The sequence below is a fragment of the Stigmatopora nigra genome, chromosome 2 (assembly GCF_051989575.1).
Source record: "Stigmatopora nigra isolate UIUO_SnigA chromosome 2, RoL_Snig_1.1, whole genome shotgun sequence".
In the NCBI taxonomy this organism is placed as follows: Eukaryota; Metazoa; Chordata; class Actinopteri; order Syngnathiformes; family Syngnathidae; genus Stigmatopora; species Stigmatopora nigra.
Window position 1 is genome coordinate 5,295,995 of NC_135509.1, and position 24,103 is coordinate 5,320,097.

General features: G+C 40.3%; 4 protein-coding genes and 1 long non-coding RNA gene across 8 annotated transcripts; 2 read left to right on the top strand and 3 right to left on the bottom strand.

Moving 5' to 3' along the window:
• Window positions 1-315: 315 nt before the first annotated feature.
• On the bottom strand, window positions 316-7,551 carry lats1 (large tumor suppressor kinase 1). The gene is made up of 8 exons (XM_077710515.1): window positions 7,384-7,551; window positions 6,434-6,952; window positions 5,761-5,878; window positions 4,242-5,647; window positions 2,843-3,425; window positions 2,480-2,662; window positions 2,234-2,340; window positions 316-2,163 (listed from the first exon to the last, which is right to left on the bottom strand). The coding sequence occupies exons 2-8, from the start codon at window positions 6,773-6,775 to the stop codon at window positions 1,654-1,656; spliced, it is 3,249 nt and encodes a 1,082-aa protein (XP_077566641.1). The 5' UTR covers window positions 6,776-6,952; window positions 7,384-7,551; the 3' UTR covers window positions 316-1,653.
• A 967-nt stretch (window positions 7,552-8,518) lies between these two features.
• On the bottom strand, window positions 8,519-11,440 carry nup43 (nucleoporin 43). Of its 2 annotated transcripts, none has more exons than XM_077740281.1 (8): window positions 11,188-11,440; window positions 10,221-10,343; window positions 9,907-9,984; window positions 9,633-9,795; window positions 9,403-9,538; window positions 9,181-9,332; window positions 8,982-9,098; window positions 8,519-8,860 (listed from the first exon to the last, which is right to left on the bottom strand). In XM_077740281.1, exons 1-8 carry the CDS (start codon window positions 11,248-11,250, stop codon window positions 8,631-8,633), a joined length of 1,062 nt encoding a protein of 353 aa, XP_077596407.1. In that variant the 5' UTR covers window positions 11,251-11,440; the 3' UTR covers window positions 8,519-8,630. The 2 variants fall into 2 exon arrangements, with proteins under 2 accessions (XP_077596407.1, XP_077596398.1); XM_077740272.1 differs by having other exon boundaries at window positions 10,578-11,433.
• pcmt (protein-L-isoaspartate (D-aspartate) O-methyltransferase) lies at window positions 10,613-14,798 on the top strand. 2 transcript variants are annotated; one of them, XM_077740300.1, is made up of 8 exons: window positions 10,613-11,194; window positions 12,017-12,121; window positions 12,210-12,241; window positions 12,589-12,693; window positions 12,787-12,907; window positions 13,066-13,151; window positions 13,361-13,583; window positions 13,986-14,798. In XM_077740300.1, the coding sequence occupies exons 1-7, from the start codon at window positions 11,017-11,019 to the stop codon at window positions 13,538-13,540; spliced, it is 807 nt and encodes a 268-aa protein (XP_077596426.1). In that variant the 5' UTR covers window positions 10,613-11,016; the 3' UTR covers window positions 13,541-13,583; window positions 13,986-14,798. The 2 variants fall into 2 exon arrangements, with proteins under 2 accessions (XP_077596426.1, XP_077596419.1); XM_077740293.1 differs by having other exon boundaries at window positions 13,361-13,530.
• A 332-nt stretch (window positions 14,799-15,130) lies between these two features.
• lrp11 (low density lipoprotein receptor-related protein 11) lies at window positions 15,131-20,146 on the bottom strand. Its single transcript, XM_077740259.1, has 9 exons — window positions 19,404-20,146; window positions 18,533-18,690; window positions 18,049-18,190; window positions 17,628-17,753; window positions 17,349-17,546; window positions 16,227-16,394; window positions 16,096-16,152; window positions 15,941-16,030; window positions 15,131-15,856 (listed from the first exon to the last, which is right to left on the bottom strand). The coding sequence occupies exons 1-9, from the start codon at window positions 20,011-20,013 to the stop codon at window positions 15,702-15,704; spliced, it is 1,704 nt and encodes a 567-aa protein (XP_077596385.1). The 5' UTR covers window positions 20,014-20,146; the 3' UTR covers window positions 15,131-15,701.
• Window positions 20,147-20,220: 74 nt separating this feature from the next.
• On the top strand, window positions 20,221-23,651 carry LOC144212442 (uncharacterized). Of its 2 annotated transcripts, XR_013329768.1 has the most exons (6): window positions 20,221-20,667; window positions 20,847-20,929; window positions 22,291-22,353; window positions 23,091-23,185; window positions 23,262-23,407; window positions 23,484-23,651. It is a non-coding gene; the product is annotated as an uncharacterized LOC144212442 (long non-coding RNA). The 2 variants fall into 2 exon arrangements; XR_013329769.1 differs by lacking the exon at window positions 22,291-22,353 and having other exon boundaries at window positions 20,223-20,667.
• The last annotated feature ends 452 nt before the right edge of the window (window positions 23,652-24,103 follow it).

Here is a 24,103-nt window from a genome sequence, read left to right on the forward strand (position 1 = left end):
CTTATACCTCATGGGTTGGCATAGTATTTAAATTTCATAGATTTATATCATTGACAAAGATTGATTTAGACTTGAAGTGATTAAATGCATTTTTTTCATGTCTTCTACCCTCCAATTCACAAAAATTTGGATGCTATTGCAGCCAATCACAGCTATATAGTTAAACTGAGTACCTTTTATAAAGACTTGATGCATATTTTCAATATAATTTTCTAAGTTTAACTACCACAAGACATAATTTTTGAATAATACTATGCATGCACTTTTGCTACCAATTTTTAGAACACCACTTAAACAAACATGACATCTAGGGAAAGCATTTCAAAGACATTCTTTATTGATCATCTTTCCCCAATACGTAGCCTTTAAGAGCAACAGTGTACATGCAAAAAAATGACAGCCAGTGGTCATCATTAAGATAAAAATCTACATTCAGATTTCATTGCTAAGTTTTGAAAAGATGATGAAAAAAAATACGACTAAATGCTTGTATTTAGTGCTTTGGATAAGACGTGAGCATAAAGTAGAACTATCAATACAAATGAGGGCAGCAACAGTGGACATTGAAGAGGGCCTGCCCTTAAGCAGAAAAAAAATCAGTGAAGAAAAAGAATATTTACATAAACTGTGTCAAAGTTTATTTATAAATATGGATATAAATTAGAAAAATAGAACAAAATACTACTGTAGTTCAATCAATGGTCTACTCTACATATACATTTAATGCCAGTCTGATAATTAAATCTATATTTGGTGAAGAATAAAAAAGGCACCAAAAATGAATGAAGCAATCGATAGTGATCTACAAAGTTGTCTTACTATAGTTACAGTCGCAAGTCAAAATATAAATTAATAAAATTTCAATCAAAGCACCAACACTAAAAGTGAAGTGTCAGATGGATTTATCCAAAAATAAATTAATAACTACATGAGCCAATGATAAAAAAAGGGACATTCATCACAGATTAGGTCATAAAATGACTATAATTCCATGTGGAAATAACCTTTGCTCATTTTTACTTAAGGCAACTCCCCAAAAAAAGTTATGATATTGGGCTTTCCAGTGGAATTTTAAAAAAGATGCCTAAAATGCCCTTTTGCACTATAAATAGTCTGGTGTGGCTTTTTCATTGATTTTTATAGGCTAATTGGCATCCTGTAGTGGAGTATGTAGTTTATATAGGAATAATTAGTGGTTTTGTGAAAGTTTGCAGTTGCAGCTCATAATGGTAAATTCCCATGTTGTAATGTGAAGCCCACATACAGTATTTTTCACCTTTCCAACTATTGTGTAACTTTCTTTTGGACCCCAAAATTTTAAAATAAAACGCTAACACTTTTCCACCAATTTGTGGTATCTAGCACCCCCAAAAATTAAGTGTGAATTAAACAATTAGACTAACATGATGTCTTTTCAAAATCTTGTAGCATCTACACAGGCAAACATTTTAAAATGTCACTTTTAAGCCCAATATCCCTAACTTTTAGTTTAGTAATCAAAGCTCCCATTGCACAACTACCAAGTCAGGTAAAAAAATTAAAAAAAATAAAAAGTTGTCGCAAGGTTAATAGAACCTGCGAAAATTACGGGAATGAACACTACTTTACGCACCCTTGCCACAGTACCTGCCAATCATAAAACGTCCAGGAACACTATACGTAGACGAGGTCGCGGGCCGGAGCCGGCGGTCCGTCCGGGGTCTCCCGCTCGGGGCCCTCTGAGTCAACCTCGTCTTCATCAAGGCCCTCATCCGCGATGGGCTTGGGGCAGCTGTACGGGTGTCCGTTGTCGTCGAAGAAGCGTCGAAAGGTGAACTCGTAGAAGGCGTGCTCGGGGTGATTTCCGCTTCGAAACCAGCAGCTCTTGTCGCCACGATCATCCTCGCCGTCGCTGTCGCCGCTCCACAGCTTCTCAGGATCCACTGGGTCGAAGTTGGACGTGTCCGTGGAGTGAGCGAAGGTGGGCACATAGGGCGCGGCCTGCTGCCGCAAGTCGCTGGAGAAGTCGATGGTCCCGAAGAAGGGGTGGGCTTTGATTTCGTCGGCGCCGTTCCTGCCCAGGCGGTCCTCGGGGCCGCGGCAGAGATTGACGATGAGGTCGGATGCCTCGGGGCTGAGTTTGGCCGGCGCCGGGATGTGAAGGGTGCTCTTCCAGTCGATCACCTGGGCGGGTAAGGAAGATTGTTTTTTTGTATACAGTCTCGATACACCGTCTCATCATATTGATCAATACCTTTAGCTGCGTTTCCAGAGGCGTGGTCGCTAAGAAGGGAGGCTGTCCGACCACCATCTCATACAGAATGACACCCACGCTCCACCAATCGCACAGCTGAGTGTATCCTGCACAACAACATAGACATTTGCTACTATAATGTATATATGCAATGTATATATGAAATCAAATTCATTTGTAAGTACAGATACAAACCACTGTACGCCACACGTTTCACTTTTTTTAAATAAGTCAATGGCATTGTACCTGTTCTGAGCAGGACCTCGGGTGCAATGTAATTGGGCGTCCCGACCAAAGAGTGGGCAAGGCAGCGCTGGTGCTGTCTGGCCTTTCTCCTCTCCAGAGGTTTAAGGCGGTCTGTGCAGCGGCAGTTGGTGGGATCCTCCCATTCTTTACTGAAGTCCATGCTGTCTTGCCTCACGTGGTCCCCTGCAATCCAAACCCAAATTGATGACTAAAGGCCATACACTTATATTCGATTCTAGTCCAATACCAGTAAAAATAATGCAAAAAAAAAAAGTCACCTGTAAATGACAATTTATATTTTTGCAATTGAGTTGTACTGTGACCAATCAATATTAAAGTAAATGAAGGGAAAGTGGAACTCACCACTCTGGTAATATTTCGAGTCGTGAGTCCATCGGAATCCAGTGCACAGGCCAAAGTCGGTGAGCTTAATGTGTCCGTCTCTATCAATAAGGATGTTGTCCGGCTTTATGTCACGGTGAATGAATCCCATTTTGTGGACACTCTCCACTGCACATGTGAGCTCGGCGATATAAAACTGAGCCAATTCCTCCTTAAAGATGCCCAGCCGGATGAGGAGGCTCATCATGTCGCCCCCGGGGATGTACTCCATGACAAAGTACAGGTTGTCCCGGTCCTGGAAAGAATAGTAGAGACGCACCACCCACTCGTTGTCGGCCTCGGCCAAGATGTCCCGCTCAGCTTTGACGTGGGCCACCTGGTTCCTAAGCAACACGTCCTTCTTACGGAGGGTCTTCATGGCATACAGGGCGCCCGTGTCCTCTTTCCGGGCCAGGCACACTTCGCCGAAGGCCCCGATGCCTAGGGTCTTGATTCTTTTGAACATGCACTTGTCCATCTTGGCCCGCTTCAGCCGAATGTAGTTGGATTCCTTTTGGCAAAGCATCATACGCATCTGCTCCTGAGCGTCGCCCGACAACCCCACCTGAGCGGCCGACACGGTCACAAGTTAGAAAAAGATCACAATGAGCGTATGTCAACACACATGCATGTTAGAAATGTCATCAATGGAGACACAATACACTCAATACAGTTTCTCCCCCACCAATATTTCTATTTATTTAGTTGCATGGTCTTATAGAATACTTTAAATGGATATTCCAGAATTGGAAGGGACTAAAACATGCAGTTTTTTACTAAACCTGGACTTATTTGTATATATAAGTTGATTAAAGATAAAATTAGTAGTGATTTGCAAACTTCTTGTGTCATAATGCAAAATATTGTCCACATGGAAGTCAATCATATGATAAAAATTGATCTGTAAACTAACTGTTGGTGGATTAAAACCAACTATTGATAAAAGTGTAGTGAAAAATCTGAAAATGTTATTTAACAGTAATGATTAAGCCAAAATATCCTGTCTTTTGAACTAAAAACTTTTCCATTACAGTTTTTGCTGTCTTTTATGCATGTGGAATAATTCTCATTTTCACAGGTAGGTCTGTCAACTCAACAGGAGTTCACTGTATTTCAATCAACAACGGAATGCCGTGATGAAGAAAATGAAGGACGTGTAGAGGCATGCATAAGTAATGTGACTTTAAAAGTTGTGTAAGCGTGCAGCACAATCAGATACTTTTACCTCTCAGCTCAGCTGTTAGTGAAAGCAAGGAGAAAAAAGGAGAGCATGAAAACCCACAGAGAAGCTACAAAGTAGGTCAAAGGCTGAAAAGATTTGAACAGCAGGGAGAAAAAAGATGAAACATATCAGCCATGTGTCAGGCTTGGGGGTCCTCACCCTCTGCATTTCACTTTCTAGCTGTTTCCTCCTGCGGATACGTTGCTGATGGTTCTTCAGGATGTTCTCCACATGTTGTTCCATGAAGAACTTAAAAGCCTGTGGCGAGTATAAAGCCACCCGTCCCGACTCGCCCCTTCGCTCTTCGTCTTTTTTGTTTCGTCGCACGGGAACGGGCGAAGTCGTGATCTGCTTGTTCTCCTTTTCCGTCGCCGCGGCACTTTCTGGACTTTCGGCGACCTTCTCCCGCACACCGTGGTCTCCCGAAGTGTCGTCTGCGAGCTCCTCCCTGTTTGCCCCATGCTTACCGGCCCCTTGGTCGTATGCGGGGGGTGATGGGGCAGCTTGCTGTTGAAGAAGGTGCTTGGGGTAAGGTGGTGGTGGGCCTTGGTAACTGGGTACCTCTGCTACGAGGGGAATCTGAGGAAGTGTCACGGGGGGATCCGGGTAAGCAGGGGCGGCGGGGGGAGGTTGTTGCATCCACGGCGGGTGCGTGGGTGCGACAGCGGTGTGCAGCTCTGGTTTTTGGACCCTCATGCTTTTAACTGGCTGCAAGATAGGGGCTTGTGTGATGGCGGTGACCGTAGTAGCGGATGGTTGGGAGCTGGCGGGGTGGGCTGCTCTGCTATTAAAGGAATTGGAGCGCACTAGCATGTTGTGCTGCCACGACGGAGACAGATCTTGGTTGCCACTACAGCCGGAAGAAGACTGGCCTTGGTTGGAGCTCAAGGGACCTTGAGACCAGGAATGAGGAGGTCCTAAGTTGTACATGTCAAGGTTGTGACTGTTTCGATTGGGGACCATCATGGATTGAGGGATGTTGCCGCCGTTAATGTACGACGGGGAAGAAGCGAGCGTCTGCTGGTCAATGGGACTGTGTCGACTGCTTTGGTTGACCGGGTAAGGGGGAGGAGGCTGCCTGCTGCCTCCTGCCATGTAGTCTGCCTGAGATGAGCTATTCTGAGACCAGCCTGACGGGAAGTTAAACTTACTTCCTCCGGCGCTCTGCATGATGATGGGCATTTGACCCATTGGCACCGGGCTGATCCCACGGGGGTTCTGAGACGACGCAGTGGGATAAGCGTCAGCCCAGGCCCCCTGGGGCACAGGGGAAATGCGAGGAACGAGATAATCCATGTTACCGGGGTAGGGCTTGTTCGACAGGTTGCTGTCCCAGGAAGACGCCGAGGGCATCGGTCCGCGGTTGGGGGGAGGCGTGACGCTTCGCACTTGCGGTGGCAGGGGTGGGTTGAGTCTCTGGCTGTTGCTAGGGTGAGTTTGCGGGAAGGCGGGAGGGGGCCCGGGACTATCGCAGCGGTACATCAGCGTGTGTCGAGGAGCCAGGGATTCTTTTGAGCCCTTCCAGCTGGATCTTCTCAGTATGGGCTGCTGCATGTGAGCTCCGCCTGCAATATTTGAACATTTAAGATATCTAAAGACAGATAAAACTATCACAAGGCATCACTGATTTACAAAAAAAAATAAGAAAGTGTTCTTCCCGTTTTGACCATCCACCTACCTGGGGCTTTAAGGCATGCGGCGTTTGGATTGGTGGCAACCATCTGCTCCCTCAGTGAGTCTTGGTAGTTCACTTTTGTCATGTAGTCAACACCTGAACCCATACTACGACCAGAAGCCTCCATGGGCATAGGAAGAAAAGAACATCACTTGATTTAAATGTTCCACAATAAACAGTAATTACTAAACATTTTTTTCAGTCCATTTGTTGTATATGGGATTTGACAGAATGAAAAGAATATAAAAATGCCTTTAAAACAAACTAAATGATGATGTCATAACAAAACTATGTTATTATTTTGTATGAAATTATATAATAGCATGGAAAAATTGCATTAGTGAACTGGAGTGCTTACTTATACATCACTATAATTTGAATTCTTTGTTTGGAGAAGTCATCAAAACAAGTACTACATTTTGATATTTTAAGTTCAAAATATATTTTCCTACATTGCTGCTTATTATGAATGTAAAATTTTGAAAGGAGGAGCCAAGGGAAAAAAAACGACATTTCATCATCACGTGTCATTCCACTTTGCACTCCAACATTTTTCAAATAGCAATTGCACAAAGCAAAAGCATCTCGTGATTATGAATCACCCATGCGCAGAATGCCGCACATTTTTCCATTCATATTGACTGAATACAAACAAACATGCTTTCCATTAACATACCTCATCAAAGCCAGCAAATTGGGGGTCCAGTGACATATGTTTGTTGAGCTCAGCTGAAGTGCCAGGCTCATTGGCAAAAGGCATCAGGGACTCGCGGATGGACCGCAACGCCTTATGATGAGGGTTCTTGGGGTTGAAGCAACGACCCTGTTGCCTTAGCTCTTCCGGGAGCATCTTTGCACTAAAGTCCCCCTTGGGTGGCTCCGACGAGGGTTTGGACAGGTTTCGTAAACTGTTACGGATTTCCTGCAGCATGTGTTGGCTGTTGCCACTGTAGTTGCTGGCAGGGAAGGTTTTGGGTCTCATCTGCCTGTAACCCTCTGGTTTCTCGCCTCTCTTCATGTAAGTACATGTACGAAGACGACGAGTAGGAATGAAGAGGATCTGACACGGGTTGATGGGATGAGGTTCTTGGGATGGTTGAGGGGTCTTACTAAAGACCAATCTCAAGTTTGGATGTTGCTGACATGGGGGAACTGTCCGTGGTATGGCATTCAGAGCATCTGTCAAGTGGTCCAACTGGTTAGGCAAAAGGGGATGCAGAGAAAACATTAACATCGCTACTTAGATTGCCGATGCAAGTTTATTTTTAAATCAATTCACAATCGACATATATTATACAATGTTTGTGTTAAGGTTACAATCAGTAGAAAAGATGACATGTGTTATTACAAAACATGTCCCGTGTGTTGGCGTCATTACATATCCCTGCATTTTTTTTTTAACGATCAAGGAGTTTTAATATAGAATACATCGGGAGTACTCCATCGATGACTTTGTTGAAGGAAAAAAACACAGAAAATATGTTAAATTACATTGTTAAACTGTGTAAACAGTAACTTTTGCAACGCGGCCTATTTTGGGGTTGCTAGTAAGCTAACGCAACAACATCTTGCGGAGGAGTGAACTCGCAACAACGATCGCTTAGCCGAGAGCGTCTAGGAACTCACCTGTGTATCAAATTGAGCCTTTCCTAATAGTTGACTGCTGTTGACAACTTACAAAACTATACCGGCAAAGAATAATGCGATCTGTACAAAATGTCCTTATTATGGTGAACTAGCTTTTAGCATGTAGTGCTGAATTCCTGGGATAGCCGATTGACAAGTACCGCGAACTTATTATGTGAAGTGGTGGACGCACTCATCCGGTATTTTTTCAAAGTAATATGCAATATCGAATAAATACTAGACGACCAGTCCATACTTGACACATTGCATAATTGTTTTCGATCATGATATTAAAACCAAATTTAAATATTTTTTAAAAAGGTGAATACATTTTATAAACCTTGGATTGTTAGCGTGCAATGTTTTCTTTTGAAGATCCAGCTGGACTCCTAAGGGACGAGGATACCACAGAAACATTCCAATCAGTACCCGGATGTTGATTGTTTTTCGCCATTGTCAGCCGCATTTCAAGTTCCAGAAAGAATTACAGGTGTTAAAAGTCGCCGGAGTGACAATATACTGGCTTTTTAAAAACCTTTATAACATTACATTTTCTAACTTATTAAACTTTTGTTATAAAGAAAACTACTGACTAATGGTAAGAGAACAAAATGCCGTGACATAAACACAGTAGTACCTATAATTGGCGTTTGTTTGTTTTTGACTTCGTACTTACAACGCCATGTTTTGTCCTTGGGGACTTATTTGATAAAGACACGGAAAACAGAATTGGGGTCCCAGGTCAGTTCTCAGTACATCGTTTATTTACAAGCGAGAAAAGACAAAGACTTTCATGTTCTGACTCCTATATAAAGGTCCCCTCCCGCAGTCGTAGGCGTTAGTTTTGAAAATAAGTGCACTTACGCATTTGCACCACAAGAGTGTAGTAATGAGTACTGTTTCAAGATAAGCGTGGGGTGTGTAAAAGACTTGAATGATAAAGGAAAATAATATATGGTTACTGTGAATAATGTCATTAGGGTTATAAACTGGTGAGAATATATTACTATATTATATAGGATTAAATGTATATAACTATATATTTTACTATACTCTTCATAACTTGAAAAAAAGTCTACATTTTATTAACTTATCTTTTTGACATCAAGATGTTAATCATAGAAAATCACAGTGATTTAATTCCAAAATTCTTTATTTGACATTTATACAAAAGTGATAGAAGTCCATCATGTTCAATTGAGTTTATATAATTGCAACTTAATCTGTAAAGAACATTTGTAAAGTGCCTAAACTGGGACTTGTCTGTTAACAAAAATAGCCTCCCCATCAGTCCCGCACACGAGACACTGTCCAAGTACATCCAAACTGTTTACGGCTAGCGTTTGGCTGGGCAGCATGTGAGTTGTCTCCAAACGACCTTTACTAGAATCTCCGCTAAGCCACGCGTTAATGAGGGACTGGTTCCCCCCTGCGGGAGCCATAGCACTGCGGGATACCATGCTGTTGTTTCTACCACCTGGGGGAAAAAACAAAAACATGACTCAAGTTTAGGGGGGAAAAAAGTTTTCCCGGCTTGTTTATATCACAAAGTGAGTTGAGCTAACAAAAAAATGCCATCTATTCTATCCCACACTTGCCTTGCAGAAAAGAAGGCATGTCTGAAGGCGAGGACGTCTCCCAATGCAACAGGGATCCATCCTCTGAGCATGTGAACAGATGATCTGGGTTTGTAGGGTGGAAGTGGACTTCCCACACTGCAGGGATACAATAAAAATGATATCTACATTTGAAAACAAAATGTTTGTCATATGTGTGAAAATAACACTGAATTCATACTTTCAGCAGAGTGCGCCTCCATGAGAGAAAAGGGGGTGTTGCTTTGTCTTACATCCCAAACACAGAGCATTCCATCCTGACCTCCCGTGGCCACAATGTGCTGCTGGTTTGGATGCCTGTCCACGCAGTGCAGGGGTACTCGATCACCCGACCTGAAATGACAATGTTCTAGTCGCATCTCGTATCGAAAGATAAACTGATGTTTGCTTGTTGGGATCTTACAGGGAAAGTATCTGAGATGGGGTGTTACTCTTTTCCCTGAAGTCCCAAATTTTGAGTTGACCAATGGAATTCACCGTCAGGATCTCAGTTGTCTTGAGGTAGGTGATGGCGTGAATTGTGCTGCTATCAGCATTATCTAAAAAAAGGGGGATAAATTAGTCCAAAAACTTGATCCCAGTCTAAAATTTAAATCAATGCAGAGCAGAAAGTGTCATTTAGACTGAGCAAACCTATGATTCGAACAATTCCTTCCTGGTCAGCTCGGTAGACAATAATCCTGCCATCTTCACCAGCGGTAACAATTTCAGGGCTGCTGCACACCACACTGGTACAGGGCGCATTTTCACATGGGTAATGATGCGCTCTTGCCCACTGGTGTGCGATGGACAGTGTCTTGAGTTCATAAAAAAATAGATGTCAAAACCAATGGCAGACATTTGATTCTCTCAAATTCAATGGGAAAAAAAACTGATAGACACTGAAAAAACTTTCTGAATGATTTACTTGTTTATTTCGGTTGTAGTGGAATATGGTAACGCCTCCAGTTGATGATGCTGTGATGACTCTGTCTTGATCCAGGAACTACAAATACACCAAATCAGTAAGTATTCAAATATTTGTACATTGCAATGCAGAAAAAATGGGAGTTTAAAGCAGCTAAATCCAATAAGTGCTATCAATGTGATTGGTTTTCAATTACCAGGAGTATAGTGAAGACACCCAGTATTGAAATTGATACTGGTAATGCTGCATGTCTAATCACCAAACCAGAATATACTGTAATGGCTTAGTAATGTCATGCTTAATGAGCTACTTACTTGAAAATCAAGAACATCTCCCTCATGTTTGTGTTCACACAATAACTGCGGATCTTCATCAATTCCCTCCCCCAAGGAAGAATTTACATTATTTCCAATAGACCAAAAAGTAACTCTGTTGTCCTGCAAGAGATGTGAAATTCAGGTTAGAGAGATTGAATACAATGTCATGTGAGAGAACTGGAGATGGGTTATGCGTGTTACTTTTATCATCTTTTGCAACTGTCAATTTTTGGTGAGTGATGTAAATACGAAAACACACGTTGAAATCACACGCCTGTGATACTGGCAAAACGTAGTTTGTAGTAAAAAAGCGCAATGGATAAACGCAAATGATATTCCAAATGAATGACTAACCTCGTTATCCCAAGAACCAGTGGCGAATATTTCAGGCTGCTGCAAAGACGAAAGTGATACCGGCCGCCATCTTACTTTACTTATCTTCTGAGATACATATTTTGCATTAACGCTTGCCATTTAAGCGGATCGCTTGTTTGTTTTTAATTTAAAAACAAAACAAAACCCACGTTTACGTGTTAGCTTTAGCCTCTTGCACCAAATAGCCCGCGTTTTCTTCTTCTTGGGACAAGCTACCACCATTCGAAACAGCGCCAACTCTCTTTAGCGGTCATAATCGCCCACTGCAAGTAGAAATCTCAATCCAATGAGCGTGCGATGTTTAATTAAACTCTCGAGGAAGGCAACTATTGGAACATATTTCCATCCACGTGAAATGACCCCACTCTGCAACATACACCGTGAAATACGATCAGTCCCGGTGTAGTTTCGACCGTGAATGTCTGGTGACGTATCGCGCGCTCCGTCTGCTTTGGAGGTTGCAAGCTTCCTCGGCAAAACACTTGGCGCAGGCGCGGCACTGACGGCTGCTGTCTACTTAGCCCGCAAAGTCTGCCTAATAATGGCGTGGAAATCCGGAGGAGCAACCCACGCGGAGCTCGTCAACAACCTGCGCAGTAAGTCTGAAGCCAAGTGTTGCCTGAAGCCGCGTGAGTTTGGAGATTGAGCCCATCAGCGGGAGTTAGCTAGTTGCTAAAATGAGTGCCATGTTGTCCTTTACGCTCTCCACGCATTTCCACGAACTGCGCCCGTGCTGTCTCACGTGCCCGAGTCCGAGGTTAGAGGGCAGGGTGACACACCCCCCAAAAAAGGGCCGTTGAAGGTCACCGATCGTTCTATCGAGTGTTATTCATTGGGTTAGCTTAGCTTGTTTAGCTGTACGTGCGACGTTTAAGGACATTGGAGAAAGCACCATTGCCAGGCAGGTGGGCACTTTGCCCACATTGCGTTGTTGCTATCAGTGGAGCATCCAGAATGACACTGACAGCTGAAGTCTAATGCATCCTAGATGACAACAGTTTATACTTCTATTTTTATATTCATTAATCTGCAAGAAAAAAATTGTGGCCAAACCACAAATGCCCACACACTTTTTTCAAAACATCATTATTGTTTGGTATTGTTTTTTTTTTATTCTTTCCATTATTAAATTAGTTGATTCTTGTAAATCATATTGGAAAAAAGGGTGCACATTTCAAATTGGATATATCGTATGGTTTATGAAAACAACTCCCCGTAACACTTTATTTTTTAAGATTGTTGGCCATTGACAGTATATTTCTAAAGTCAAATGTGGTCGCTTAGCATAATGGTTTACCCTCACTGTCTCTGTTTATTGAAGTAACATTTTAAAAATTGCATTGCCTTCAACACTGCATTGTCATTCTTCTGCTATAATATGCAACATTATCCATTGTGTTTTTGCTCCTTTTCTTCAGAAAATGGCATCATCAAGTCTGACAAGGTCTACGAAGTTATGCTGGCCACGGACCGATCTAATTTCTCTAGGTGTAACCCTTACATGGACTCGCCACAATCAATAGGTATGCCGCAACAAACATGAATACATTGAAATTCAAATCCGTGAGAGTATTCAGTTAATCATATCCATGTTTCTCTTTTAATCCAAAGGCTTCCAAGCAACCATCAGCGCCCCACATATGGTATGCCTACACTCAATCAAAAATATCTGGCCAAAAATAACACTAACAGTAGATGCTAACATTTATTTTGGTGTATATTCCCACTTCCAAATATATCAGAAGTGAACCAAATTGTATTAAATCATAGTACGCTACATTTACTAAACCCAATGAGAAATTTTATTGAGAAAAAATAACTTACAAAAACCTAACCTTTAAACAACAAATTTGTTTGAGAAGTCCTATAGAATGTTTTTCCATTGCTGTTTTAGGGACTTTTAATCTAATACCCCTACCTTATTTCACCTAAATTTAAATAAACGTTCAAAGACACATTCAGAGATGTATTTTTTTTTTCACCCACTCAGCACGCTTATGCCCTGGAGCTACTACATGACCAACTATACGAGGGTGCCAAGGCCCTGGACGTGGGCTCAGGCAGTGGAATCCTTTCAGTTTGTTTTGCACGAATGGTAAGCCACACCTGATTGGGTCAAATCTTTCTATGTGGTCACCACATTAAAAAATATATTAGTCCTGTTACTATGTCATTCTGTATTTCATAGGTAGGACCAGAAGGGAAAGTTATTGGCATTGACCACATCAAAGAGCTGGTGGACGATTCTATAACCAATGTGAAGAAAGACGACCCCAGTTTGATCGCGTCGGGAAGAGTTACTCTAAAAGGTTATTTTTCAGACTTTTTTAATGGGTATTTGTGGTATATGTTGCAGTGGAGTATCTTTTAAATAAAACATTACATACAATCTATTTCAGGTACGGGATATCAAATGGTTTGTCATACAAAGGACCTGTATATAAAATGTCCTATACATCTTTTTCAGTGGGAGATGGACGACTGGGCTGTGTGGATGAGGCACCTTACGACGCCATTCATGTTGGTGCAGCGGCGCCAACGGTCCCCCAAGCTGTGAGTCTTTGAGTTCTAATCTTGAGTACTATATTACTAGCTACAAAATGCACAATGAAAGGGAGAAAACTGATACATTGCACTGGATTATAAACTGCATTTTGGGGAGATTATATCTGATATTTATATAACTGTAATATTTAGCAAATACAATTCTTGATAATTGTACTTGTTTGTTACTAATCCCCCTTTCACGCCATGTTTCATAGCTCTTGGACCAGTTGAAACCCGGCGGCCGTCTCATTTTGCCTGTGGGTCCAGCTGGGGGGAACCAAATGTTGGAACAATATGACAAGATGGAGGATGGCAGCACCAAAATGAAGCCCCTGATGGGGGTGCTATATGTGCCTTTAACAGACAAAGACAAGCAGTGGTCCAGGTGGAAGTGACTTCTTCCCTCCTTCCAATTTTCTCCTTCTCACAGTGGAAAAGGTGAAATGGGTGTGGCTTGGATCAGGCAACGGATCACAAAGGGGCTGTATTTTGCTGCTTGTTGACAAATTTTGCTTCTTCCATACCATGCCAAGTAGCTGCACGTTTCCTTCCTCCTCTTTTTTTTTTAACACTGTAATACCACATCGGTAAGTAAATCGGATGAGCTAAACTAACAAAACTTGAAGAAGCAACAACACTGTGAAAGTTTGAGTTTGGGATTTTTTTTTAGCATGAGCACATGAATGATAACCTGGAACGTGGCAACTATTTTTGATTTGATCTTCTGCTCTGTGAGATGTAGTCAATGCTGAAGTGTCAGATTGACTGTGTGTGTGTGTGTGAACATTTTATTTTTGTAGTTAACTTTTTTTTCTCTAACATAAATTCTGTTTCCTGCAGGGATGAACTCTGAACAGGAAGACAGTCAGTATTCCACCTTTTTAATTTCAAACCTGGACCGAAACACAGACTGGTGTGGGGAGGGGGTGGTGTCATGCAGTCCTTACATTTTTCTTTTCACCCCAAAGTATAACAAAAATTCTAAATTTAACAAGATTTGAAAAACAACCTTGATTGACTTTATACATTTCCATTAACTGAGAAAAGGCCAGTTCTAAACTGGAGCCCTTTTATAAAATACATGTATATTTCTATTGTGTTATTATTTTGAATGCAGTCAGTGATATATACATAGTATTGCATTATTATTTTTGCAGAACACGTTGCACTTACATGATAAAAGCCTAAGTGTCATAGGCTTTTTTACAAATGTAGTGTGTTGCTGCAAATAGTTAAGTTGGAAGCACCCCCTATTATCACAACCTCCCCTGATTGCAGTATTAGCAACATGCTGATGTAATTCACATATCCCATTTAATGTGCAGCACTTAAGACTATATAATATACTACCGCTTAGTGATGCAGTTGGCATACAAACTGGCAATGCTTCTCATCCAAAGAATAGAGCAACTTCAACATGTGCACGTGCAAAGACACGCTTTCCAGAAACATCAAATGCAGGCCCCTTTCTGTGACTCCCACTGTCACTGCTTTGCCAAAAGTTTTCATTAAGCAAATGAATGTCTTGTTATGAGGGAGATAAGTAAAACACATGGAATCTTTAAGCACATTTAATTTGGACTGAATGGAGTGGTTTTTGTTATGATTCCTGGAATGGCATATGACAATAAAGTTGCTTATGTTTTGTCTTCACATCTTGTTAGTATATTTTTAGAAAATTTTATTGTATAATGTCAGCAAACTTGTCAGAACTAAAACAAATTGCAATTTGTTTATGGTGAAATGAGTTAAATGGACCTGAATATGGTAAAATCCCGGTTTTGAGATGTTGAAGGACATCAAACAATTTAAGCCATTTATACTTATAGTGGATTGTTTGATTATGAAGTGTCACACATTTGGACCTATATTGTGCCATGTAATATGTTAACATTTGTAATTATATGGAAGGTAAGCTTTAAGATGTATGACTAAAACAAACGTACAAAAATTGCAGTAGTGTGCATCATAATTATCCTTTTCCCTTTCATATAGTCAACTTTAATCTTGGATGTAATGCAGCAATTCAAATGAATACATTGGCTCTGTCTAATATACATGAATATTTACAAAGATACATTACAGAAAAAAATAATGCGTTATCATGGCTTATAGTTAGTCTACTCAGTGTATTTACATTATCTCCAGTTATGTTTCATTTACTGAGCAGTAATATGGCACTGTACATTTTTGTGAAGTCAACCATTAGGAAGTAATAGGGAATAAAACACATTCTTCCACACATAAAAGCTGGGTGGGACAGCTCTAAACATAATGATATGCAATGTAGACACTGTATTTGACTGAAATTTCTGATATAATCATTGCACTGTTTTAAGAATGATGACGTTATTATACCAAAATCCAAAAAATGGTTTCCCAATACTTTAATCCATTTCCCAACTCATAAATATCAGAAAATGTCATTGGTCAGGAAACTTAAAACAATACAGACGTCACGCTATGGGAAAAAAACTGCAAATTCAAAAGGTCCAGATTTGTCCTGTCTATTTCCCAGGTTTAAACTGCCAACAGATTAACACTTTACATTTGTGGCTACAGGTACATGCCGTTGATGAGATAGTCGGACTCCTCCGTGGTGAGGGGCCGTGCTTTCTTCAACTGGCGGCGAACGAGTCTTAGACGGCATGCAATCATGAGCAGCAGCAGGGTGGTTATGATCAAGCCCAGAGCAAGTGGAAGGATCGCACCTGGCAGAGGAGAAAAGCAGGTAGGAAAAACGTTACATAAGAACATGACACATGAAACCATCTGTTAATTGAGAAGGTTCTGACCTGACTCAGGAATTGGATGTCCTCCTTTCACGATGAATTCTTTAGAGTCTGGGATATCACTCTCTTGGTTCTGTGAGAATCCGGCAGGTGCTTTAAAAGACAATTGCGAATTAGATTCCAAAACAACTCTGTCAAGAAACTCAATTTTTCAGTACCTGTTTCACTCTGCTTAGTGATAGGAGGAGCTACAGTAGCTGGTTTAAAACCTGAACCTGCATGAACAAATCACAACTGAGTAAATCAGCAATATGGTGTAATACTATCTTCAAAAATGGAATCTCCTCACTTGTCTGTATACATTCACTGACACAATCCAATTCTTGGAGGAAATTGTTATGGTTGCCCTGGCAACCACCATATAGGAAACTTTTGCATTCCCCCGCTCCGTGGTCGTAGTACCAGCGTGGAAAGGTGCCTTTACAAGGTCCAACAACTGGAGCAGCGGTACATGGGTCTGGAAACAGAGTAGTATATAAGGTCAAAGGACATTGGAAAATACACCAACATAAATACTGCCAAAATAAGAAGCATTTGTCCCCAAAATCACATTCTTTGGGTCTTAGTTTCTTTGACCTATAATTAAAAATTCTTACCCCAACTCATTGCAAGATAATGATGAGTCTAGTCAACTGTTTTCTTTTAACTCATACCCCCTTTGACCTTATCAGTTTCATCTATGCAGAGGCTAAACTGTTACACAATTTATTATTATTGCACAATTTCAATAGTTAAGGATCTGTGTGAGTATTGATAATTTTTTCATATTCTTTTACAAGATTCTATCATTTAGTGTGCAAAAACTTGTGATATAGACACTTTAAGACTTCATTTTCTGTGCACAAATAATAAATACGTAGTGTGTTTAAATGTCATTTTCAAAATACAAAACCGACTCTAGTGCAGGTTTGTGAAGTCACTGCTGAGGGCTAAGGATACAATTTTTGATTATCTCAGCCAAATAAAGGGATCGGATAGCAGCAAGGACAGAAACGCTTTGTTCTGAAAGTCTGCAAGCACAGAGCTGTTTTTTCATGGAATGTTCAAAAGGCTTCGGGTTCTGCCAGAATTGAAGTGCTCTGCCATGCCTCGATGGCTACCTACAGGGGCGCCATCTGCCTCCATTTGCAGAAGAAAAAAAACACAAAAACCCTGAATGTGACTCTATCTCTAACTCTATCATGAAATGGAACACATTAGGTACAAAAAAGCAATGGCGATTGTAAACAAACAATGGATTGAGAGTCATGAATTTGTAATGAGAACGAGTAGAGTTCTATAAAGTATTAAGAAAATAATACATTTAAAATACTATTAGAAATATAAATAAAAGAAAATGTGTCTTTCCGAAATACGGGATAGATAAAGTTATATAGCCTAAAAAATAACAAAAAAAAAGCACCAAAACTACCTTGATTGTTTGAATCTTGCTGTCCATTGGTTGGAGGTGTGGCTTGGCTTCTCTGCAGAGAAGATTTACTGTTGTCCTCTGTCTTTCTGAGTGGTGCCTGATGCACAAAACTGTTCATAGACTTATCGGCGTCCGTCACTGGAAGCTGAGGCATGGATAGACCCTCAGCATGAGTAACTGATTTCCTTCGTGTGTCGACTAAGGAAAGATTTGAAATGGGAGATGGAATTTTTAATGCAGGGATAAACATTTCCATGTGGAAATATGAGGTTTTCCTACAGTTGGGACAGAAATCTTCATCAGATCGATCAGGGCAATGTTGTTTCCCATCACAGGCAAACATGATGTCAATACAGCAGCCATCATCACATTTGAACTGGTAGTTCGAGCAGTGGCCAGTACATACTGTCAATAGAATATACAAAAAAAATGTTATCCTTGAACTTTAATGTTTTCTTTAAAAACTTTATGTGAAAATACTTTGGTGATAATGCAATATAACAGATTTCCCGGACTATAAGGCACAATTTCTTCATTCTTTTGGCCATGAGAGGCTTATATATTGTTTTTTTAGGTTGTAGTTGTCTGCAGAAATGTTGACAGATATATTTTTTAGTAGTTGCTAGGATATTTAACCTTTTCAATGAGCATTATTTGGCCGTTGTGACTTATATTCCGAAAAATACGGTAGTATATTTACCTTCTGCTTGGTGCTTGGGTGCCAACACTGTAACAGACACATTGTCCGATGTCTTCTGACCAGATGTGTCGGAAACAGTCATCTGGAACGTGTAGACACCTTCCTGCAGACCACTGATTTTCAGTAGCCCTGGATGAGTTGCCTGCAATACATACACACACAAATGTAAATGAATCTAACTTTTATGTTTGTTTTAATGTATACAGTTAAATCTCATTACTATGCAACCCCTAATCTCACTACTACGTCACTATTTGTCAAATTTAGCCCACAATGTCAGCTCAGAAACGCAATAGAACCAACTTTACACTGCAGGAAGCATTTCTGTTGACTATAGAGAAGCAAACACAAATACTACCTGGCGGTGAACGATTCTTTTCACACACCCAGTGCAAACAATGCATGTTTAGTCTGATGTTTGTCTCTCTTTTTGTATTCAGTCAATGTTCCCAATGTATGAATAATCCTAACACCATCTGCTCACCTTCATAGTGATGGCGGTGTCTCCCTTAACGAGAGTCCAGTCATAACGACTAATCCCATGGTCGTCCACACTGTCGCGGCCGTCTAAAACTGCCCAATCGGTGGGCAACTGGATCATCACATCCTGTCCTGCATCACAGCGAGGCGGCTCGTCAACTTCTGCAAAACAAAGAGGTTTTAACCCACTGACAAAGCAGTATGGATGGAATTTTAAAATTACATACCATATTTTTTGAGTCTATATTTCATAAATTAAAGTAAATTATACGCTGCAAATTAATCAATAGTGGAGCATTCTTTTTGAAAACCCCGATAGACTTACTTACGTTGTTTATTGCTGCAAAACCTAACCCGGAAACTCTAATCATTAACCCACAAATCAGTGTGAGCCGGTGCAGTAAGTAGTTGTTACAGTTTTATAATCTGGTTTGTGAATGGTCAAATTTTGGGTACTTTATTATATTTGAAGAATCTATATACTTTTTGAACATTCTAAGGTATGACTGTGAGGGTGAATGGTGCCCCCTGCCTCTGGCCCGAAAGTCAATTGGGATATGCTCCAGCACCCCCTGCGACCCTTGTGAAGATAAGCGGTTAAGAAAATGAATGAACAAATAATTCATGTACAAAAGGGACAGATTTAAAATTCAAAACAAAAAGAAAAGAAGTGGAGATAAAAAAAAAAATCCAACCTAACCTGAGAGATACATTAGTATGTTTTTTTAATACAGTGAACAAGAAGCATAAACTGACTAGGTTCAAATCTTTATTCATCTTTTTTTAACACTTTAGGTTATTTGATGAGTTGTGTTTATCCCATTTTGTATCTATCTAGCTCACCCGCTTCTTCCCCCCCGGTCGGATGGGCCTACCTTGGGTCTCTGTGCCTCCTCCGAGGGAGTCGGACGGACCCCGTCCCATCGTCACGTTCGTCTGGCGGCTATGAGAGGCGAATCCCGGCTGCGGCGCAAAGGAGCAGACATTTTGCTTCCGGTAAGTGCAATTGAACAGGTAACAATTGAGGCTCTCTCCGGCCTGCTTCGGCTCTTCCTGGACCACCGCCACGGTGCAGTGTGGCTGCCCACAGCAGGCGTGGACGCAGTCCCTCCAGGTGTACACTCGATCCGGAGCCATGAGGAAAGTGGCCCCCTGCTCGATGGAGGCCTTGGCCCGGATGATGCTCTCCCGAGCCGAGCTGAAGTCACCCACGCAGGAGTCTGCTACCTCCGTCGGTCGGTACGTCTGGTCTTGCTGGAGCTGCTTGCGGAACTCCTCCAGGAGCTCCTCTACGCCCGATATTCGTGATTTTAAGTCTGATATGGCCGACATCCGAGTGTCAATAGGCGGCACTACGCATAAGAAGAGGAGCAGGAGCAGCGTCGCGGGGAAGGCAAGCCGCCGTGGGCAGGGATGCTCCATCACGGACATGGTGTTTACATCCAAAAGACCACTCCTTGAGCCCCCCGCCGCGGTGAGACGCATGGGGATGACCGAACTAAGTGATGAGGAGGAGGACTAGCCCATCAAGCATCTAACCGCGTCAACGTCATCCATCGTGGCTGAACGTTGAATCCTATTGCATAAGGGGGAGGGGCTATACTGTGACGGCGATTTCTCGTTGTCATGGTAATGTGTTCATTTATTAATTTATTCATTTTACGGATGACAGCCGGGGGACGCTCAAAATAGGCGACCCGCTTAGTCCAAGCATTACGGTAATTCTATTTTTTTAAAAAGTGGCGAAACCGTGGTCCTTTCCGTGTCTTCACGCTTCAACACTCGTCTGTTTTGAATGTAATTACCGTAATGCTTGGACTAAGCGGGCGGACTCTTTTGAGCGTCCGCTCATTTGACCGCAGTCAATACTGAAGGCGTAGATGTGAAATGCACAAAAACAGACATAAAATACATTGTGTTCATAATAATAACGCGTATTAATCAATTACACGATATTCTGAAAACTATTTTTTGTATGTCTAATTTAATATACATTTCCGGGGTTAGAGTTCAAACTGCCTTTAAAATGGCTGATTGACCAGCAGTCACTGCGGCAGTGGACTGCAAAGGCGGCTCAGAAGTGGCGATTTACCGAAGAAAGGACAGTTAAATCTCTTGCAGGACAATGCAGCGCATTCAGTATGTTGTCGTTTGGGGATTTCGAAGCCCCAGTTCTCGTCTTAAGAGTGATCGTTGACGGTAGCATGCTCCGTTAGCGTGGTGTAGCCATGACTGCAAAATGTTTGCAAACAAATTGGCTGCATTGCGTTACCGATCGCTCTTTGTTTTTAAACTAATCATTCCTTTGTGTGTTTCAGTCCCTCAACGAGCACCACCGACTACTGGGAAACATCAAAAATGTGGCCGAAAGGATCAACTGGTCGACGCCATAACAAAGGGGGTATTTTTTGAATAATTCCGATTTTCTCCGTTTAATATTTAAACTTCAGCTTTCAGCATTCAAGGATTTGCGCAATTGGCTCGTTTTTCATCATGATACATTCAGATTTTGAATGAAATCACCAACTAACTTTGCGTTTTTTAACAGCAAAAATCTGTGGATAAGTCACCCACACAAATGCATTAGTGGATGCGAAAGGAATTAACAGTAATCCCTCGATTATCGCGGTTAATGTGGACCGTGATAAATGGAAAAACCGCAAAGTAGGGTCAGCCCAATTGAATTTAATTTAAAAAAATACTATAGTAGCAAGTGGGGTAGCTTCCGCTTGAGTTTCAATGTGGCTTTTCACATTTTTCTGATTTCAAAAAAATATGCCATGTAGTGGCACTAGGCACTGAAATAATATAATTTTAGCCCCTTAATTTTCTTTAAGACCTCAGGGTTAAACAGTAATCCCTCGATTATTGTGGTTAATGTAGAAAAGACATGGCTGCTATAAAGGAAAAATTTAAATTAGGGTCATCCCTATTGAATTTAATTTAAAAAAACATACTATAGTGGCAAGTGAAGAGTAGCTTCTGCTTGAGTTTCAATGTGGCTTTTCACATTTTTCTGAATTTAAAAAAATAGTCTGCCATGCAGTGGCACTGAGCACTTTAATAAATTATATAATTTTAGCCCCTTAACTTTCTCAAGGACCTCTAGGCTAAACGGTAATCCCGTAATTATCATGGTTAATGTAGACCAGACATGTTGCGATAAAGGAAACATTTAAAGTAGGTTTATGCATATTGAATTTAATATTTAAAATAAATACTATAGTGGAAAATAGAGAAGTAGCTTTTGCTTGTGAGTTTCAATGTGGCTTTTCACATTTTCTGAATTTAAATAAATAATCTGCCATGTAGTGGAACCGCTAATATTTGATGGATTAAGACAATCATGTATTTTTACCCCATTAACTTTCTTAAAGACCTCAGGGCTTGGATCTTTTAACTTTTAGTTTTAAAAGTGGTTTTGACAAAATTTAAGTGAGGCATTTATTCAACCATAGTGCAGGGGTCATTTTTGACTCGCATATGATAAAATAACTATTTTTCTTGGTGTAAGAAGAGAAAAACAAGCATTTTAAGAATGAATAGATTTTAAATGATTGACTGAAAAACTCAAGGCAAAAGTATTTAGCCCCAAATGTTTTATTTTTTTTTCAAAATAAAAGATTACCCCAATTCTGGTAAAAGCTTCCTTGTGAATGTATTTTTTAAAAATGCATAGATTGATTCTGGTGTAACATCCAGCACTGATCTATGCATTTTTTCACTTAACTTTGTATATTGACCCTTTTTTTTTGTTTCCAGAATTCCACCCGAGTCAAGATGGGCTACACAACTCCCCCATTTCAGACATTCTTCCTGATTCTGGTAAAATCTCACTTGCAAATGGTTAAGTTAAACAAGAGTTGCAAGGTCTTGCCTTATATTTTGAAAAAAATGTGTAGATTAATTCTGGTGTAACATCCAGCACTGATCTATGCATTTTTTTCAAGATAAAAGGTAAGACCTTGTGAATATATTTTTTACTCAACCATTTGCATGTGAGGTTTAACCTGAATTGGGAGAATTCCACCCAAGTCAGGTAAAACCTCAAATGCAAATATATTTGCAAGGTCTTGCCTTTTATTTTGAAAAATGCATAGATTGGTGTTGGTGTAATAGCCAGCACTGATCTATGCATTTTTTCAAAATAAAAGTTAAGACTTTGTACTAAACTTGATGTATTGACCCCTTGTTTCCAGACAAAACCTTGTGAAGAGTTAAGTTCTTCCCTTTTATTTTGAAAAATGCATAGATTGGTCTAGTGCCAAGCTATGCATTTTTTCAAAATAAAAGACCTTGCAAATGTTTTTATATTTTCCCAAACATTTGCAAGGTCTTACCTTTTATTTTGAAAAATGCATAGATTGGTCTAGTGCCAAGCTATGCATTTTTTCAAAATAAAAGACCTTGCAAATGTTTTTATATTTTCCCAAACATTTGCAAGGTCTTACCTTTTATTTTGAAAAATGCATAGATTGGTGTAATAGCCAGCACTGATCTATGTATTTTTCAAAATAAAAGTTGTCCTAAACTTGATATATTGACCCTCTCTTGTTTTACAGAATTCCACCATTGAACAGATAGCCTCAAACGCCTTAATTTTTTTTCTCTGCTGGATGGTCAACGTGAACCTGTCTGACATTTTTCAAAATAAAAGGTAAGCCCTTCTCATTGGTTTTTGAACTAACTTTGTGCCTTAACCCCTTTTTCAATTTTCGAATCTTCTCCACCAGGGGGTGGAGAAGATTCGATTTTTTACGATGCTGGACCAACAACGGGAACCAATCTACAAACTTTTTCAAAATAAAAGCTGGAGCTTTTATTTTCTGGATTTCCTGCTGGTGACAGGAGGAACTACTTCAGTTTTTCAAAATAAAAGGTGAGTCCTTCTCATTGTTTTTTGAACTAACTGTGTACTAACCCCCCTTTTTCAATTTTCGAATCTTCTCCACCAGAGGGTGGAGAAGATTCGATTTTTTACGATGCTGGACCAACAACGGGAACCAATCTACAAACTTTTTCAAAATAAAAGCTGGAGCTTTTATTTCCTGTTTTTCCTGCTGGTGACTGGAGGAACTACTTAATTTTGCTCAAGTTTTTCAAAATAAAAGCTTTTAAATGTATGCATGTGTTTTGTCTTTAATAAAAAATGCAAGTCATAATCAAAGTTAAAATATTTTATTTACAAGTAAACATTTTAAATTTGGAAAAAACACTTAGAAAAATTAAATAAAAAAAAAACTAAGAAAAAAAATGAACAAAAAAAGGAAAATAAACACTTAGAAAAAAAATGAACCAAAAGATCGGGGGCAAAAAAGCTGGAGAATAAACACTTAGAGAAAAAAAATGTACAAAAAAAGGGCAATAAACACTTAGGGGAAAAAAAATGAACAAAAAAAGGGCAATAAGCACTTAGAAAAAAAAAGAACAAAAACACTTAGAATATTTTTTTTAAAAAGCTGGGGAAAAAATTTAGGGGAATAAACACTTGGGAAAAAAAATTGGAACAAAAAAAGCCGGGGGAATAAACTTTTTTAAACAAAAGTAGGGGAAAAATAGTTGGGATAAACACTTA

What these genes read in the sequence shown, in the direction of transcription:
- lats1 (XM_077710515.1), bottom strand. Translation starts at nt 6,775, where the DNA reads ATGAAGAGAGGCGAGAAACCAGAGGGTTACAGGCAGATGAGACCCAAA. An exon ending in AATTTGCTGGCTTTGATGAG is followed by an intron (nt 5,879 to 6,433) that starts GTATGTTAATGG and finishes ATGCCCATGGAG; the next exon opens with GCTTCTGGTCGTAGTATGGG. An exon ending in TAGAAAGTGAAATGCAGAGG is followed by an intron (nt 3,426 to 4,241) that starts GTGAGGACCCCC and finishes TCGGCCGCTCAG; the next exon opens with GTGGGGTTGTCGGGCGACGC.
- nup43 (XM_077740272.1), bottom strand. Translation starts at nt 10,697, where the DNA reads ATGGCAAGCGTTAATGCAAAATATGTATCTCAGAAGATAAGTAAAGTA. An exon ending in GAGATGTTCTTGATTTTCAA is followed by an intron (nt 9,985 to 10,220) that starts GTAAGTAGCTCA and finishes GTGTATTTGTAG; the next exon opens with TTCCTGGATCAAGACAGAGT. An exon ending in CATGCCTTCTTTTCTGCAAG is followed by an intron (nt 8,861 to 8,981) that starts GCAAGTGTGGGA and finishes TTTTTCCCCCAG; the next exon opens with GTGGTAGAAACAACAGCATG.
- pcmt (XM_077740293.1), top strand. Translation starts at nt 11,017, where the DNA reads ATGTCTGGTGACGTATCGCGCGCTCCGTCTGCTTTGGAGGTTGCAAGC. An exon ending in GCTCGTCAACAACCTGCGCA is followed by an intron (nt 11,195 to 12,016) that starts GTAAGTCTGAAG and finishes CCTTTTCTTCAG; the next exon opens with AAAATGGCATCATCAAGTCT. An exon ending in GGGAAGAGTTACTCTAAAAG is followed by an intron (nt 12,908 to 13,065) that starts GTTATTTTTCAG and finishes CATCTTTTTCAG; the next exon opens with TGGGAGATGGACGACTGGGC.
- lrp11 (XM_077740259.1), bottom strand. Translation starts at nt 20,013, where the DNA reads ATGCGTCTCACCGCGGCGGGGGGCTCAAGGAGTGGTCTTTTGGATGTA. An exon ending in ACACCGCCATCACTATGAAG is followed by an intron (nt 18,191 to 18,532) that starts GTGAGCAGATGG and finishes TATGTATTGCAG; the next exon opens with GCAACTCATCCAGGGCTACT. An exon ending in ACATCCAATTCCTGAGTCAG is followed by an intron (nt 15,857 to 15,940) that starts GTCAGAACCTTC and finishes CTCCTCTGCCAG; the next exon opens with GTGCGATCCTTCCACTTGCT.